Source organism: Leucoraja erinacea, chromosome 8 (genome assembly GCF_028641065.1).
Source record: "Leucoraja erinacea ecotype New England chromosome 8, Leri_hhj_1, whole genome shotgun sequence".
NCBI classification, from domain to species: Eukaryota; Metazoa; Chordata; class Chondrichthyes; order Rajiformes; family Rajidae; genus Leucoraja; species Leucoraja erinaceus.
This window is the reverse complement of record NC_073384.1, coordinates 52,262,428-52,281,510: the sequence shown is the minus strand read 5'-3', so window position 1 is coordinate 52,281,510 and position 19,083 is coordinate 52,262,428. Positions and strand designations below refer to the sequence as shown.

General features: G+C 41.1%; 1 protein-coding gene across 1 annotated transcript in view; it reads left to right on the top strand.

Moving 5' to 3' along the window:
- kcnh1a (potassium voltage-gated channel, subfamily H (eag-related), member 1a) overlaps positions 1-19,083 on the top strand; it is a 201,243-nt gene that overhangs the window by 38,820 nt on the left and 143,340 nt on the right. The window contains exons 6-7 of the mRNA XM_055639701.1: positions 1,680-2,072; positions 7,313-7,742. Coding sequence (XP_055495676.1) covers positions 1,680-2,072; positions 7,313-7,742 — 823 coding nt within the window. The remainder of the gene's footprint in view (positions 1-1,679; positions 2,073-7,312; positions 7,743-19,083) is intronic.

Genomic DNA, 19,083 nt, shown 5'->3' with positions numbered 1-19,083 from the left:
TTATGATCTCGGGTTCTCTTGAATGGCTGTGTGCTGTGCGCCATTCTATAGATGACAGTCATTTTGCTCCCTTCGGTTTTACATAAAATTAGTGAGTATGTCTCCTATTTGCGATGACCACATATTGACATTGTTTGGGTTATTTAAACTTTTCTTGCCTGCTTTAAGTAAATGAGAACTAATCATACGATCCTTGTTATTTTGTGTTCTGTGCTTTTTATTATTCGTATGGCTGTATGGAGACCACACATTTCACTGTACCAATTGGTACACGTGACAAATAAATGTATCTTGTATCTTGTTTGATTTGTATTTCTTTCTATTGGATATAGAGTAAATCTTACCTTTATGTCGTGGATTCAATTGTCCACCCAAACCACTTGAGTGAAGGGCAGGGTATATAGCAAACAGAACCATGGATGATGAGTGAAATTGACAAAAAAAAAAGGTTTTGGGTAAGGTTTAGGTTGCTAGGATCAACTCTATCCCTGGAGGAGTATAGGGGATTGAGGAGCATACTTAAAAAGGAAATTAGGAGGGTAAAAGTGGGGCATGGTATAGGTCTGGCAGATAAGATTGAGGAGAATGCAAAGAGATTTCATTTTGGTCCCATTACATTTATGGACATTGGGTCTGCCTAACTGGGCTAAAAGCTCTTGAGTTTGTGCACTCCTGATTAGGAGCAATATCAAACGTGCTAACAAGGATTCCCCTTGTCAACTACTACTCTTTGTGAGCAATTGTTTATGCACAACACTCAAGATTAATGTGGACGTTTTCTAAAATACTCAATGACAATTACTGTTAAGAGAATGTATTTGTTTTGTTAAAAAAAAGTAATGTCATTTATAAGCTTGAACAAACTTATTGAGCAAAATAATGAGCTGGCTCTACCTGAATCCTGCTCGCCATTTGCAGTTACTTCCAGCAACTTGCTGCAATCATCTGGGATGCTGAGGGCTGATCATGCTGACCATTTGCATCTTCGAATTATGTGGTGAAGCCTTTGTAGTGATATGGCTTCAAACGGTGTTCTGTTCTTCTTCTTCTTTCGTGTGGCGTGCACAGCCTAAAGTTGTTGGACAATTTGTTCTATTTGATCTTTCGTTTGGGCACGTCGAGTTGATTGCATTAGTCGAAACAGGGCGGACCACGTGAAGGTTGCAATCTTCCATCCTGGTGTTCTGTTGTCACTGGATAGCTCTGGCAGGCTTTGACAGACAAAGGTGGAAGTGGGGTAGGAATAGATTGCAGGATTGGAGGGGGGGTGGTAGGGAGGGTTGAAACTTTGTATTTTATCTATGTCTGCAACTGTTTTAATGAGCTTTGATATTCAAGGACATTTGTAAACTATTAAGGTTAATGTTAATAGGTATTTTATTTTTAAGATGTTAATTGATACACACACAACTGTTGAAAATGATAAAAGAGACCAAAGTAAAATATTTTTAAAAGCTTACACACAAGCTTCAATTGGGCTCTCTGATCCTCTGTCAGGTCAAACACAGGACTGATTGAAAACCAGCGCCCTGTAATCCATCTTTCAGGTACTTGTTATCAAAGCTTTTGCCAAGGTCCGGCAGTATGCTCACTCCTGTGAAATGTACTACATAGTTGAACTGTTTCTCATTTATAATGTTGTAATATCTGATCATGACGATTATGTCTTCGTTGTGCAGGTTTTACAGCTTGGTTCTGAGATTCTTCCGCAGTACAAACAAGAAGCACCAAAGACTCCACCCCATATCATCCTACATTATTGTACATTTAAAACTTCCTGGGATTGGATTATCCTGATCCTGACTTTCTACACTGCCATCATGGTTCCATACAATGTCTCCTTCAAGACCAAACAAAACAATGTGACTTGGTTGGTGGTTGACAGCATTGTCGACGTCATCTTTTTGGTAGACATTGTCCTCAATTTTCATACCACTTTTGTTGGGCCAGCTGGGGAAGTAATTTCGGACCCAAAGCTCATCCGCATGAATTATTTGAAGACTTGGTTTGTTATAGATCTTCTCTCCTGTTTGCCATATGATGTCATCAATGCCTTTGAAAATGTTGATGAGGTTAGTATTTGACAAATTGTTCTCTGAACTAATTAAAAAAAATATAATATATATATGTGAAGAAGCTTCTGTAAAGTAACATCTCAGAACTAGGACAGCAAGAGGAAACAAATCAGTTTTTCTAACGCAGAATGCTTTTCAGTTCCTCTTGCTGGAATGTATTTTTTGTATAAATGTCATAGAGTCATGGCACAGATACAGGCCATTTGGCACAACTTGTCCATGCTGATCATCCTGTCCTTCTCAGCTAGTTCCATTTGCTTGCAGTGGGCCCATATCCATCTCAAGCTTTCCTATCGGTGAACCTGTATACAGGCCTTGTAATTGTCATGTACCTAAAATCATCACTTTCTCTGGCAGCTCTTTCCATGTCCCCTTTAATTCATTAATTCTTTTCCTTGCACCTTGATCCCATGCCCTCTAGTTTTAGACTACCCTACCCTGGGAGAGGAATTGTGACCATTCATCCACCTAATTTTTGCCACTCGTAATGTTAAAGATCTCTATGAAGTCACCGCTCAGCCTCCTACACTCCAGGTAAAACATTGCCAACCTCTCCAGTCGCTCCTTATACCTCAAGCCCTCCAGTCCCAACAACATATTTTTGAATTTTTCCTGTACCTTCTCTAATTTAATGACTTCCTTAATCAGTTGATTGCCTTCATTTAACATACAGGTAAATAAGAGGACAAAACATATAGCCTTCAGGAGATTAAATAGCCATTTACAGTTTAGGAATCATTCACGTGAGGATATTTAAATGTTCACTCACTGGGTGGTAATCTGCAAACCTAGGCCTTCATAGATCAGACCATAGAATATAATAGTTGGTACATTATGTTGCAACTTTACAAAATACTGGTGCGGCCACACTTGCAGTGTCTTATGCAGTTCTGATGTGCCACACCATAGGAAGGGTGTGATTGCACTGGAGAGAATACAGAGTAGATTCACCAGGATTTGCCTAGAATGGAGGACTTTATGTGGAGAGAGTGGATAGGTTGGGCGTTCTTTTTTCCCTGGGGCAATAAAGGTTTATATGTGATCTGATAAAAAAATATATAAGATTATGAGAGGAAAGATAAAATCCAATAGTAAAACAGGTTGGAATTGCATTGAGAAAAACAAGAGGCTTCAATTTCAGGTGAAAGGAATGAGTTTTAAATAGGAATTGAGGAGGAAGTTTTCTTATACAGAGTCTGGTCGTAATCTGGAATGTGCTGCTAGAGGAGGTGTTGGAATCGAGTACAATGACTTTTTAAGAGGAATTTTGACAGACACTTAAATAGGCATGGCATAGAAGGATATTGTCCTAAAAGGGGACAAAGGGGATTAATGGAGATGAGAAACAAAGATGAAATGGACATGGTACACTGATAGGCCTGTTTTCTGTGCTACATGATGCTATGATCCCATGACTGACTCTCGTTAAAAGGAATATAAAAATGTATGTGGTTGTGGATCGAAAAAATGAGATGTCTAATTTGAATTAAATTACTTTTCAAATAATAATTCATAGTTAAGTAGCTGAACAGTATTCAGTCAAATTGGTCAGACAGGAACTGCCCTTGACAAAGTCATGTTGACTGTATCTGAGTAGTCCCTGCCTTTCTAAGTGATCATCTCCCCCAGTATGCTTTCCTGTATCTTCCCTCCCATTGACATCAGGCCCGTAGTTTGTCATTACTATGCTTTTTCCTTATGCCATTCTTGGAAAGATGGACCATGTTTTCTGTCCTCCAATCATCTGAAATTTCACGTGTCCAGAGAAGATTTTAAAGACACAGCAGATCCACAGCAATCTCTTCCCTAGTCTCCTACAGTAGCTTGAGATGCATTCCACTTGGTCCTGCAGATATATCCATCTTTAAGCCCACCAAAGTATTGAGTAATTTATTTATGGAGACTTGCACTAGAATTTCACCTACCCCTTCACTGAAGGCTCTAACTACAAAGTCTATTTACTTTGTCGTTACAAATGAAAGGTATTCATATTGGATCACATTTATTTCCTGGTTCCATGCACAGATTGCCCCTGTTTTCCCTAACGGCCCCACTCTGCATTCTCCTGATTATAAATTTGCCCTTAATATACTTAGAATGTCTTCAGATATACCTTCATCCTAGACCATTTGCCGCCATCCAGTCTTCTGTATTTAATGACGACTTATCATTTTCAGGCAGGGCGTCTGCAGTTTCCTCTCTAGTTTCCCACAGTGTCCTCGGATAAATCTGATCTGGCTCGGGAGATTTGTCTATCTTTGTACGTGTCAGTACCTTTAGCATCTCTTTGACTGCAATGCTGACTGCTCTCAAGGCACTTCTATTGACTGCCCCACGATCCATAGTCCTCCTATCTTTTTCCATGATCGAAACAGTGGAGAAATACTCTTTGGACCTTGCCCATTTCATGTGGCTCCACACAGAGTTGACCGCTTTGATTCCTGAGGGGTCCCACTCTCTCTTGTTACATTTTTTCCCTCTATGTACTTATAAAATCTCTTGGGATTGTCCATATTGCCATCTGCCAGATCTATCTCCTGTCTCCTTTTTGCCCATCTGATTTCCTCTTTTAGTTTGCTCTATAGTTCGCAAATCCTCTCTGGGGATACACTTGATCCCAGCTGCCTATATCTGTCCCATGCCTCCCCCTTACTCTGGACCACAGCCTCAATTTCCCTCATCAGCCATTTCCTTATGTTTGTGTGCCTTGACCTCCACTCCAACAGGGATGTGCATGTCCTGAGCTCTTGCCAGCACACTTTTAAAAACATCCCACTTGCTTGATATTTCTTTTCCTTCAAACAAACTACTCCAATCAACTTGGGGAGATTTGGTGGCATGTTCCTGCTCTTATGTTCTTGTATTCTTGTGTTTTGTTTTCTTTTTCAATTTAATTGTGTTCATTGATCCTGGTTAAGTCTCAGTGCACCTTCCTAAATTGTCTACTCTGAATCCCCTTTCCCAGTCAACCCAATTTACACCTTCCCCGACAGTACCTGCAAACCTCCCAGCAAGGATATTGGTCTCAAACTGGCTTGATGGAATCCGTCTTGTATGTATTGTTCCCAATTGTCACAATGATCAAGGAAGTTAAAGAACATCATCCTGCCCCTTCAGCTATGCATTAATCTGATCTATCCTTATTTTCCTACACCCACAACCACGTGGCACCCAAAGCAATCCAGAAATAACAATCTTTAAATTCCTGTTCTTTTAATGGCTACCGAGCTCTCTAAACCCAAGTTGCAAGCCTTTTGTTTTGTTTTGTTTTCCATTTCAATTGTGTTCAATGATCCTGATAAAGTCTCACTGCAACATCTCAAATTGTCTGTATCCATGAAATCGTTATGCATTAAAAACATTAATTAGTAATGGGTTGTTTACTGAAATAAGAGGAAATTCCTATCCATTTGTAAACTACTTGTACATAAATTATTGGAAAGTTTGAATTGTTACCACTAAATTAGATTTAGGTAATATATTTTGGTACTGAGAACATGTGATTTATGCATAGTTCAAGTAATTATGTTATCCCACTGTTTCCTTTGCATTGATTTATCATGTAAAAAATTATGCTCGTTATTTTGTGTTACAATAATTAAGACATTTGGACTCTTCTGTTACAAGTACCCCTTTATAACTTAATTTCTGTTTGCTTCCTACTTTTCCATTTGCATGCTACTTTATTTGTTTGACTTGATCCTCTTCTAACTGTCTATTGGGCTGGGAAGAATTGGAACCATCGTGCTCTAACTAAAGTAGGCTTTGTATTTTCTAACATATGTTTAATGTTCCTTCTTTAAAGTGATTGAAAGTAATAATAGGTTACTGTTTTATTGTGCTTCCCTTGCATTATTTGGGATTTTATATTTGTACAAAATATAGATGTATTTCTTCCCTATTAATTGCTCAATGCAGATAATGAATTTGAGGAAGAATGGCAAAGTGTATGTCTATGAAGATGTATCTTAATATCGTAAAGCTTATTTTGTTTACTCAATATCAAATAGAATCATTGCATTAGTCAGCAGGCTAGTGTACTTTTCGTTTCTAATATAATGATTGTGTCATATTAGCATATTTTACACATTTTTAAAGTTTTTTTCACTATTTGTTTGCCTACACAAACACAACATGGGGTTTTAAAAGTTGCTTGTTTTTTTTCCGTAAATATTATTTCCATTACTTCATGAAGCTGATTGGGTGTGCCAATTGCTCAATTGTGGAAAACTGTGAAAATAGGAACAGTTATCCACACATAATATGATGTAGCACAAAGTTTCTTCACTTCCTGAAATGTGCTCAGTTATTCCAAAAATGACGGAATAATATGGACCTCATATTGTGTGAAATTGAGTTCTATAAGTTATCCTGATCTATTGTATTAGCTGCAGCTGCAGTGACTCATTCTTTCTTGCTGTTACACAATAATGACCCAATAGTCATAACTCATTCATTCAGGTATTGCCTTTCCACTTCACTCCTTTGGTATTACTTGGTTTTATATCTTTAACAGCTGACTATCTGTCAATAAATATTCAAATGAGTACACTACAGGTTTAGATTTGCATATTCAAACAACCAACTAGATTTTCACATCAGCTAAAGTAAGACTGACATGAGGAAAAACCTTTTTACCTAGGGAGTTGTGAATCTGTGGAATTCTCTGCCACAGAAGGCAGTGGAGGCCAATTCACTGGATGTTATCAAGAGAAAGTTAGATATAGCTCTTTGGGCTAACAGAATCAAGGGATGTGGGGAGAAAGCAAGAACATGGTACCGATTGGATGATCAGCCATGATCATATTGAATGGCAGTGCTGGCTTGAAGGGCTGAATGGCCTATTCCTGCACCTATTTTCTATGTTTAATTAGACTCTGTTAATTTCACCTTGGGCCCTTTGTATCCCCTTCCTGAAGATTTGAGTGTTCCATTGCTCACTTCAAACTGTCCCATGTCTCCTCCATCCCTGTTGTGATGGTCTTTCTTTCTCCCCTCTCCCAAACATAATGTCTTGTTCCCTACCTTCAAGCATGGCTGCTCACTCTACAATCTTGACCTTCCATTTTGATGCCTCCTGTGATGGTATATTTTATGTTTGACCTTAATTTTTGAAAAAGTATCTATGCATTATAAAAAGTACAAAATAAATCTGACATATATAGTCTTTGTGATACTTGAAATGTTCTGACATAATTAGTATATGTAATGTTATACATATTGTTTCATTTTTGCAGGGCATCAGCAGTCTCTTCAGCTCCCTGAAAGTTGTGAGGCTTCTTCGTTTAGGCCGAGTAGCACGAAAGTTGGACCATTATATTGAATATGGAGCAGCAGTGTTGGTGCTTCTTGTGTGTGTATTTGGGCTGGCAGCTCACTGGTTGGCTTGTATCTGGTACAGCATTGGGGATTATGAAGTGATCAACGAAGAACTAAACAGAATCAGAACTGATAGTTGGCTATATCAGCTTGGAGAAACTGTAGGAATGCCATATCATTTTAATACAAGTGGAACCGAGAAGTGGGAAGGTGGACCAAGTAAAGACTCTGTGTATATTGCCTCCCTCTACTTCACAATGACCAGCCTCACCAGTATTGGATTTGGTAACATTGCTCCAACAACTGATGGTGAGAAGATTTTTGCAGTGGCTATGATGATGATTGGTTGTAAGTATTCATAAAGGTTTTACTTTATATTCTGCATTTCTAAATGATCGCATTACATTTCTGAACTTGAATGCTAATTTGATTATGTGGTTGGATTGGGTGAAAATGAACTTAAAGGCAGCATTTGGATTTTAAAAAACTAATCTCCCCATAGATATAATTATTACTGGTGCAAAACTTTGTGAAGTTTACTTTGAAACAAAATGAAAACAAATTAAAAATAAACAGAAATTTACCAAAACTGAAGCATTGCCACATACCTTTACTTTTTTTAGTTGCTGACAGTTGATTCCCTTGCAAATATGGCCACCTTCTTCAGGGTCTAAAGAAGAGTTACATTCTAAGACGTCGTCTGTCCGCTCCCTCCTCAGATGCTGCTTGACCTGCTGAGTTCCTCCAGCACTTTGTGTTTAGCTCAAGATTATTGCATCTGCAATCTCCAAATACGGGCACCTATTTCAAACACAATGTCTTCAACATTCAACTGTAGTGAATAGTGGAATTAATGCCCTTTCTCACAAATGTGTGGGTGAAACACATATGTGATTTAATGAAGTGTTCAATTGTACAGTTGACTCTTATTCTGTTGTTATTTGTCATGGATAATGTTATGTAAGTATTTGTTCTGCTGACATTTATCCCAGCGATTTTAAACACAAATTTGTTGGAACCACATACTGTATCTTTAACTTTCAATTGACTGGCTAACATTACAACTTATTCAATGCTGGATCTTCTTATTGAATCCACATCTATCTACCTATCTATATTACTAAATCTCTGATCGCTTTTGGCCGACTGTGTTGCGTTTTCTGAGAGAACGCCGCCACCTACGGCCGGCATTTTTGGCCACCTCGCTCAGAGCCCCCCTCCGCCATATGAGTGCGGAGGATTTTTTCCGATGATGAAAAATGAGAGAGATATTAATGTTTTTACAAAATTCACCATTCTCTCTGCTGCCCCCTAGCTGGCGGCAGGGAGAGGGACTATAAAACCAGGAAGTGTCGTGCCTCACTCAGTCTCTGCCAGAACCAGGAAGCGAGAGGGTCACGGCTCACGGCTCTCTGAGCTGCGAATAACACTGAAGGCACGTCTACTCCACGGTGAGTCCCCTCGATGCGGCTGTAAAGTGGCTGCAGCCCTTTTTAAAAAGTTTGTGTTCACAAAATGGATTTTGGTTGTCGGGTGTCTGCAGCCCAATTGTTTGCCTCGCTTTTTTTTAACAAGTTTGTGTTCACAAAGTGAATTTTGGTGGTCGGGTGTCTGCAGCCCAATTGTTTGCCTCGCCTTTTTTTAACAAGTTTGTGTTCACAAAGTGAATTTTGGTGGCCGGCTTTCAAATTTAGTGGTCGGCTTTCAAAACAGTTGGATGCCTGCCCAAGCATCCATACAGCCCACAATGTCTATACTAGCCCTCTGGAAACCAGTACCTTCGGCCCGCAACACCTATACTAGCGCAACAGACAGCCCCCCCCATTGGCGAGCAGTATTGGAATTGGTGAAGAGGTGGAATATTGCAGTGGTGACCAGCCCTCCCGTGTGATGCTGGGACTCAGCTGCTCTACATCGGTGAGACCAAACGTAGGCTTGGCGATTGCTTCGCTAAACACCTCTGCTCGGTTCGCAATAACTAACCTGAACTCCCGATGGCTCAGCACTTCAACTCCCCCTCCGAATCCGACCTTTCTGTCCTCAGCCTCCTCCATGGCCAGAGTGAGGACCACCGTAAATTGGAGGGCAGCATCTCATATTTCGCTTGGGCAGTTTGCACCCCAGTGGTATGAACCCCTCCCCCACACCCTCACATCAGTCTGAAGAAGGGTTTCGGCCCGAAACGTTACCTATTTCCTTAACTCCATAGATGCTGCCTCACCCGCTAAGTTTCTCCAGCATTTTTGTCTACCTTCGATTTTCCAGCATCTGCAGTTCCTTCTTAAACAATATGTTACAGTTGTGCAACATGTTGGTGAAGCTGCATTTGGAGTATTGTCTTCGGTTTGATCAACCTGCTATAGGAAGGACATTATGAGCTTGGAAAGATTTTCAATGCAGAGAAGATTTACGAGGAATTTGCCAGAACTTGAGGGCTGAAACTATAGGGATAAGTTGAGCAGGCTAAGACTTTATTATTCCTTTAAATGCAGGAGGCTGAGGGGTGTATAAAAGAGATGTATAAAATTATGAGGGGATTAGATAGGGTGAATGCACGGAGTCCTTAACCCAGAGTAGGGGAATCAAGAGAGAAAATATCTAATAGCTCCCTGAGGGGCAACAGAGGGTGGGGTTTTTTTGGAACGAGGTGCCAGAGAAGGTTGCTGAGAAAGGTATTGTAACAACATTTAAAACACATTTGGACAGGAACATATATAGGAAAGGTTTAGAGGGATATGTGCCAAATCCAGGCAGATAGGACCTGTGTAGATGGGGCATCTTGGTCAGCATGGAAAGGTGGGCTGAAGGGCCTGTTTTCGTTATATGACTAAGTGCCTTAGGCACATTAACTGTAAAGGTGCTTAACTATGGAATTTATTGTTGATCCTACGACATGATGCAGCTTTATTCATACTCCAATGACAACAGTCTTAGTTGTTTTAAGGCTAACTTTTAAGACTAACAGGCTTGTTTACATAGCACCATGGATGAAATAAATTCATTTCTGATACAGTTTATGACACAACCCTCAATACCTATTTTTACTTTATTCTTAATGCAACAAAAAGTGCCTCCAGTATTTTTTATATTTTGAATTTAGTTTGTAGCAATTTAAAAATGCAGATTGATGTATTCACTTACTTAGAAGGTGAATGTATCTTCTCATTCGTGCCTATTTTGCACAGTTGATCTGAGTTCATGCCCAATAACAGGCAAGTGCCAAAGGCTTACATGAAACATGCTGGAATGCTAAATGGTTTGCCATCTCAAACCAATAATTTAGATAGTTGTTAAGAGTCCATCTAATTATGTTACACAATGATTCAACAATGAAAATAAACATTTGCGGCAACTGAGAATAAAAGACTCAGTCTGTGTAGCCACATATTTCAGAATGATCACTTTTTTAAGTAGCTTATGTCGTAAGGTGGTGTAACCAAAAAAAAAATGCAAGTGATTCCAAAGAATTTATTCAGATAATAATGCTTAATAGCTAATGAACAAATTAAATGGGCTTATTTAATACAAAAGTAAAGCCGTCAAGTGAGTTTATTGTCATGTGTCCCTGTATAGGACAATGACATTCTTGCTTTGCTTCAGCACAGAACATAGTAGGCATTTACTACAAAACAGATAAGTGTGTCCATATACCATAATATACATATATACGCACATGAATAAATAAACAGATTAAGTGCAAATAACAGATAATGGGTTATTAATAATCAGAGTTTTGTCCGAGCCAGGTTTAATAGCCTGATGGCTGTGGGGAAGTAGCTATTCGTGAACCTGGTCATAGCAGTCTTCAGGCTCCTGTACCTTCTACCTGAAGGTAGCAGGGAGATGAGAGTGTGGCCAGGATGGTGTGGGTCTTTGATGATACTGCCCCCCTTTTTGAGGCAGCGACTGCGATAAATCCCCTCGATGGAAGGAAGGTCGGAGCCGATGATGGACTGGGCAGTGTTTACTACTTTTTGTAGTCTTTTCCTCTCCAGGGCGCTCAAATTGCCGAACCAAGCCACGATGCAACTGGTCAGCATGTTCTCTACTGTGCACCTGTAGAAGTTAGAGAGAGTCCTCCTTGACAAACCGACTCTCCGTAATCTTCTCAGGAAGTAGAGGCGCTGATGAGCTTCCTTGATAATTGCATTAGTGTTTTCGGACCAGGAAAGATCTTCAGAGATGTGCAAGCCCAGGAATTTGAAGTTCTTGACCCTTTCAACCATCGACCCGTTGATATAAATGGGGCTGTGGGTCCCCCTCTTACTCCTTCCAAAGTCCACAATCAGTTCCTTGGTTTTGCTGGTGTTGAGGGCCAGGTTATTGCGCTGGCACCATATGGACAGTTGCTCAATCTCTTTCTATACTCTGACTCATCCCCATCAGTGATACGTCCCACAACAGTGGTGTCGTCAGCAAACTTGATGATGGAGTTCGCACTGTGACTGGCTACGCAGTCATGAGTATAGAGTGAGTACAGCAGGGGGCTGAGCACGCAGCCTTGAGGTGCTCCGGTGCTGATTGTTATCGAGGCTGACACATTTCCACCAATACGAACAGACTGTGGTCTGTGAATGAGGAAGTCGAGGATCCAATTGCAGAGGGATGCGCAGAGACCCAGTTCTGCGAGTTTGGTAACCAGCTTGGAGGGGATGATTGTGTTGAATGCCGAGCTGTAATCGATGAATAACAGCCTGACATATGAGTTTTTGTTGTCCAAGTGGTCCAGTGCGGAGTGGAGGGCCAGCGAGATCGCATCCACCATTGATCTGTTGTGGCGGTAAGCGAACTGCAGTGGGTCCAGGTTTTTGTCGAGGTAGGAGTTGATTTGCTCCATGATCAACCTCTCAAAGCACTTCATCACCACCAGCGTTAGTGCCACTGGTCGATAGTCATTGAGGCACGCCACCTTACTCTTCTTGGGCACTGATATAATTGATGCCCTTTTAAAGCAGGTGGGGACCTCAGAAGTGAGAGGTTGAAAATGTCCGTAAAAATTTCAGCCAGTTGGTCCGCACATGTTTTTAGAATACGACCGGGTATACCATCAGGTCCAAGCGCTTTTCGGGGGTTCACCCCTCTGAAGGATTTCCTGACGTCGGCCTCTGTGACTGAGACTGAAATACCATCACAGAGAATGGGGGCTCTGGATGAGTATCTGGTGATATTTGAATTGAGCAGGCAGTTTACGTTGATCACATAGACCAGTTAGAATATATGTACCATTTTCCTCACTACTAGGGAGATTAAATTCTGTTAGCACAACTTTGTGAGTTTGTTATTTTATAACTTGGGTAGCTTGAGAGGCTATTGATCATTTAACAGTGGAAGCAATTTCATACTAATTTATTTTACTGGTTTGTATTTGTCATTAATATTTGAAATGTGGGTGCAAATATGCTCAACATATATTATATTTTACTGGAAACTTAATTTATTACCCTTCCTCACATTTTACTCGTTTAATTGTTGTACTTTAAATTCTTAAATTAGAATTAAGTTTTGAATGGGGGAAAATCAATTTCTAAGAAAGATGTCTATTTCTTTCAGCCATGCTTAAGATTTTTATTTTCCTTTTTCCTTTATACCTTTCATCTATAGCATAGCTGTGATCTAATGTTTTGATGGTGTGAATAGATAGTTCTTCTGTGAATAGACAATAGGCATGGAGAGCACTTTCTCTTTTAGGGTAGATATTGGAGATTTTGCAGCAGATTGCCATTTGATGTCCAAAAATCTATTTTTCCAAAGCCATGTATTCTAAGATCCTCTGCCTTCATTTCTTTATAAGCATGGAATTTTGCACTTTTAAAAAGGCTTCCAATCTATCAGTGTTCAATGATAGTTCTACCATTTCAATTTTATATTGTACTTTTACATTTATACAAGTGGTTAAATGCAGAAGTCCAAACATTATTGTCAATGATGCACTGCTTTTCCATTCACTCAATGTTGCAGTGTTTAATGCTATTTTTGGTTTTCTACAAAAAAATACTGATAAACATTCAATGCTAGAAAAATTGTTTGAAAGATCTTCATGTTAGATGGTGCTAATAGCAGGTTAATGGAGTGTAGCTTTTTAAAAAATTTAGATTATCAAAGGGCACCTTGCATGACAATATACAAATTATTTAATTTTGGTTGAGTATAAATAAATAGCATGGATGTATAGAATATTTAGTTAAAGTATGAACAAGAAGAAATTAGCGTTGTTCATGTTTGTCTGGTTGTTTCCAAAGGAGTGCACCAGGCTTAGCGCTCAGCCCATGGCCATTTACAATCTCTATTAATGATTTAATTGTTGTATCCAATATTGGTTGGAAAGTGAGCCCTGAGGAGGATGTTAATACTCTTCAGGTGATTACTGACCAATTAAGTGAGTGGGTGAGGTGGAGTTTAATTTTGAGAAAGCGTGATGTATTGACTGTCGATAGAAAGATCGAAAAAGAATGGCTATTCATACTTTAGAAACAATAAATGTTAACTTGCAGAGGGACATTGGTATACTACTCGGTGAAACATAAAAGATGCAGGTAAGGCAAGAAAAAATTAGGAAGGATACAAGCATGTTGCTTTTTATTGCAAAGGGGGTTGGAATACAGAAGGAGTGAAGCTGTTCTGGAATTGGATAGGATCCTCCCCATGTTATCTACAGCCAGTGTATACGATCAAGAATAGACATGAAGTACTGGAGTAATTCAGTGGGTAAGGCAGATTCTCTGGAGAAAAAGGATTGGTGGTGATCAAGAGTTTGGGAGACCAGCGTGATAGATTTGGCAGTTATTGCAGACTTCTGCCACGTGGGTACTCTGTTTGCAGCAGCATTTCCAGCTTGGCAACTGTCCATGTTACAAACAATTCATGTTTACATAACTCTGCCATAACGTGGGGAGGGCTCAGTAACTATTTGGAATACTATGCTTGGTTTTGCCCTCATATTTCAATAAGATTATACTGGGATTGCAGCATAGACTCACGATTGATTTCTAGGATAGGAAGATTGCTCTACGCTCTACAATTGAGTGAGATTGGCTTGCAGAGCTGAGGATAAGCCAATCTCTTTGAAATGTGTATTATTCTGAAAAGGTAGATGTTGAGATTTGTTTCTTCAGGCTGAAGCAATCATGAGAAGAGATAGGGGAGGACTCAGCCATTTATATCTCGTCAGCAGAGAAATTTGCATAAGTGTTGTAAATCTACCGCAGAGTAGTTTTCTACTGCAGGGACCAGCAGTCATTCACTATATTCACAATTGTGATTGTATTTTTGGACATTAAGGAAACCGAAGGATATGGGGATTGGCCAGGGACATGAATGAGTACAGAATTGCTGATCTTATTGAATGGCTGAGCACATTCTTCTTCTTTTCGTGTCCATCTTGTTACAAATGTTGACCTCGCTGTCATTGTCTGTCGTGAAAAGGACGCAGGTTTCCGGCGACAATCAATGGAAGCCATCACTTGTCGCACTAGATGATGGTGGTAGCAGAATTAGTTCACGATACTTCCAGTTTCCAGCCCTGCGACATGGATGCTTCTGCTATGGGGTCGCTGAGCACATTGTGTTAATATTATAAATTGCAGAGGTACCCAAGAGTGCATTCATCATTTATTGGATTTTTAGGTTGGTTAAAGCAACCATTAAAATTTAGCTCTAGTTTAAACATATCATTGCATTAGGGTGGGTTCTCATAAGGTTCTACTAATCTTTTGGCACATATTGTGTTAGAATATTTGAATGGCATAACATGGAAAGAAAATGTTTGGCCTGTCATAATTTCTGCAGCTGACAGCTGTGTGATAGAACTACCAATTAACCCCACTTTCTTGTTCTTTCCCACAGTCTCCCCTGTAACTGTTTTATTTCCCTTCAAATGCTAATCCATTTCTCTTTTGCGCATTACAATTCAATTAACATCTATTAGCCTTTAAGGCAATTCATTCCAAATCAAAGCTGTTCTATTTAAAATAATGTGCCTCACCTTGCTCCAGTGCTTTTGGCAATTATTTAAACTTTGTGTCCCTTGGTTACTGATCCCTGTGAAACTGGAAGCAATTTTTCATTATTTACTCGATCAAAACCATGCATAATTATGAATTCCTCCATCAATTTACATCTTGACTTTCTAAGGAAACCCCCAACTTTTATTTTTCTTGCAACTGAGGGGACTTACCAGTGATGATTATAGTAATCTCCCCTGTACCACCAACGTTTGCATAACATCCAAGGACGCATTGGTCTGAATCAGACAAAATATTTGAGCTGAGGCCTAGTTAACTTTTCGTAATGCTTAGCATTAACTTCCTTAATTTATATTCTAATGTTCTATTAATCAAAAAGTCTAATCTTTTTTTCTCAAGCAGCATTAAAATCTAATAACATCTTGAGCTGATATACTGTGGATTCTTTAGGTTTCATGACTGGGCATTGTAATTCTCTCCAGTGAGAACGCATTTTGGTATGGATAAATTGTTCCTAGAGAGGTCTTCAACTGTAAAGAAACCACCCTTGACAACACATAGCTGCATGATTTATTTTCAGTCATAATTGCAAATCTCAAGTCTTGGGTCTGATTGTTTCGTTATCTTGGTTTTTGACAAGTTAGCTATAATACTTGGTGGTTTAGAGCTTACTATATTATCTATTCATCCCCAGACACGCACAGCCAGACACGCACAGCCAGACACGCACAGACGTTGCCCAAGTTGACTGAAAATCCGAAGTCTCCATGTGATGCCTGCCACATCTCCACATAGGGAAGTCCCTCAAAATTGGGAATTACTTCATTTCTGAGGAGCGGAGGATAGAAACATAGAAAATAGGTGCAGGAGTAGGCCATTCACCCTTCGATCCTGCACCGCCATTCAATATGATCATGGCTGATCATCCAACTCGGTATCCTGTACCTGCCTTCTCTCCATACCCCCTGATCCCTTTAGCCACAAGGGCCACATCTAACTCCCCCTTAAATATAGCCAATAAAGTGGCCTCAACTACATTCTGTGGCAGAGAATTCCACAGATTCACCACTCTCTGTGTGAAAAATGTTTTTCTCATCTCGGTCCTAAAATACTTCCCCCTTATCCTTAAACTGTGACCCCATGTTCTGGACTTCCCCAACATCGGGAACAATCTTCCTGCATCTAGCCTGTCCAACCCCTTAAGAATTTTGTAAGTTTCTATAAGATCCCTCCCTCAATCTTCTAAATTCTAGCGAGTACAAGCCGAGTCTATCCAGTCTTTCTTCATATGAAAGTCCTGCCATCCCAGGAATCAGTCTGGTGAACCTTCTCTGTTCTCCCTCTATGGCAAGAATGTCTTTCCTCAGGTTAGGAGATCAAAATTGTACACAATACTCCAGGTGTGGTCTCACCAAGGCCCTGTACAACTGCAGTAGAATCTCCCTGCTCCTATACTCAAATCCTTTTGCTATGAATGCTAAAATACCATTCGCTTTCTTCACTGCCTGCTGCACCTGCATGCCTACTGGAGACTAAGCAGTGGTTGGGCGATCGTTTCGCCGAACACCTCCGCTCAGTCCGCAATAACCTACCTGAACTCCCGGTGGCTCAGCACTTCAACTCCCCCTCCCATTCCCAATCCGACCTCTCTGTCCTGGGTCTCCTCCATTGCCAGAGTGAGCAACACCGGAAATTGGAGGAACAGCACCTCATATTCCGCCTGGGCAGCTTGCATCCTGATGGCATGAATGTTGAATTCTCCCAATTTTGCTAGCCCTTGCTGTCTCCACCCCTTCCTAAACCCTCGAGCTGTCTCCTCCCATCCCCCCGCCCTCGGGCTCCTCCTCCTCCCCTTTTTCCTTCCTTCTCCCCTCCCACCCCCCATCAGTCTGAAGAAGGGTTTCGGCCCGAAACGTCGCCTATTTTCTTCGCTCCATTGATGCTGCTGCACCCGCTGAGTTTCTCCGGCAATTTTGTGTACCTGCCTACTTTCAATGACTGGTGTACCATGACACCCAGGTCTCGTTGCATCCCCCCTGTTCCTAATCCACCACCATTCAGATAATAGTTTACTGTCCTGTTCTTGCCACCAAAGAGGATAACCTCACATTTATCCACATTATACTGCATCTGCCATGCATTTGCCCACCCACCCAACCTATCCAACTCTCCTTGCAACCTCATTGCATCCTCCTCACAGCTAACACTGCCCCCCAGTTTCGTGCCATCCACAAACTTGGAGATGTTGCATTCAATTCCCTCAACCAAATCATTAATATCTATATTACTAAACCTCTGATCTTGACCGCTTTTGGCCGACTGCTGCAATTTCCGAGAGAACGCCGCCACCAACGGCCGGCATTTTTGGCCACCTCGCTCAGAGCCCCCCTCCGCCGTATGAGTGCGGAGGATTTTTTCTGATGATGAAAAATGAGAAAGATATTAATGTTTTTACAAAACTCACCATTCTCTCTGCTGCTACCGCTGGCGGCAGGGAGAGGGACTATAAAACCAGGAAGTGTCGTGCCTCACAGTCTCTGTCAGAACCAGGAAGTGAGAGGGTCACGGCTCACGGCTCTCTGAGCTGCGAATAACACTGAAGGTGCGTCTACTCCACGGTGAGTCCCCTCGATGTGGCTGTAAAGTGGCTGCAGCCCTTTCTAAAAAGTTTGTGTTCACAAAATGGATTTTGGTTGTCGGGTGTCTGCAGCCCAATTGTTTGCCTCGCTTTTTTTAACAAGTTTGTGTTCACAAAGTGTATTTTGGTGGTCGGGTGTCTGCAGCCCAAATGTTTGCTTCGCCTTTTTTTTTAACAAGTTTGTGTTCCCAAAATGAAATTTGGTTGTCGGGTGGCTGCAGCCCAATTGTTTGCCTTGGCTTGGCTTTCAAAATCGTTGCAACAGTTGGATGCCTGCCCAAGCAACCATACGGCCCACCATGTCTATACAGACAGCCCCCCCCCCCCCCCCCCCCCCGTATTGGAATTGGTGGAGAGGTGGAATATTGCGTTGGTGACCAGTCCTCCCATGTGATGCTGGGACCCAACGGGTCCCACTTAGTCTAGTATATATTACTAAAAGTCTGATCTTGACCGCTTATGGCCCACTGTGCTGCGATTTCCGAGAGAACGCCGCCACCAATGGCCATCATTCTTGGCCACCTCGCACAGAGCCCCCCTCCGCCTTCCAGGACCAGAGGATTTTTCCCATCGATGAAAAATCAGAGAGATATTAATGTTTTTTTAAAAATTCCCCATTCTCTCTGCTGCCCCGGCTGGCGGCAGGGGGAGGGACTATAAAACCCGGAAGTGTAGTGCCTCACTCAGTCTCTGCCAGACCCAGACGAGTGGGTCACGGCCCTCTGAGCTGCGAATGACACTGAACGCACGTCTACTCCAAGGTGAGTACCCTCGATCCGGCTGTAAAGTGGGTGCAGCCCAGTTGTTTGCCTCGCCTTTTTAAAAGGTTTATGTTCACAAAATGAATTTTGGTTGTCAGGTGGCTGCAGCCCAATTGTTTGCCTCGCCTTGTTAAAAGGTTTGTGTTCACTAAATGAATTTTGGTTGTCAGGTGGCTGCAGCCCAATTGTTTCCCTCGCCTTTTTAACAAGTTTGTTCATAAAATGAATTTTGGTTGTCAGGTGGCTGCAGCCCAATTGTTTGCCTTGGCTTGGCTTTTAAATCATTGCAACAGTTGGATGCCAGCCCAATAATCCATTCAGCCCATAAT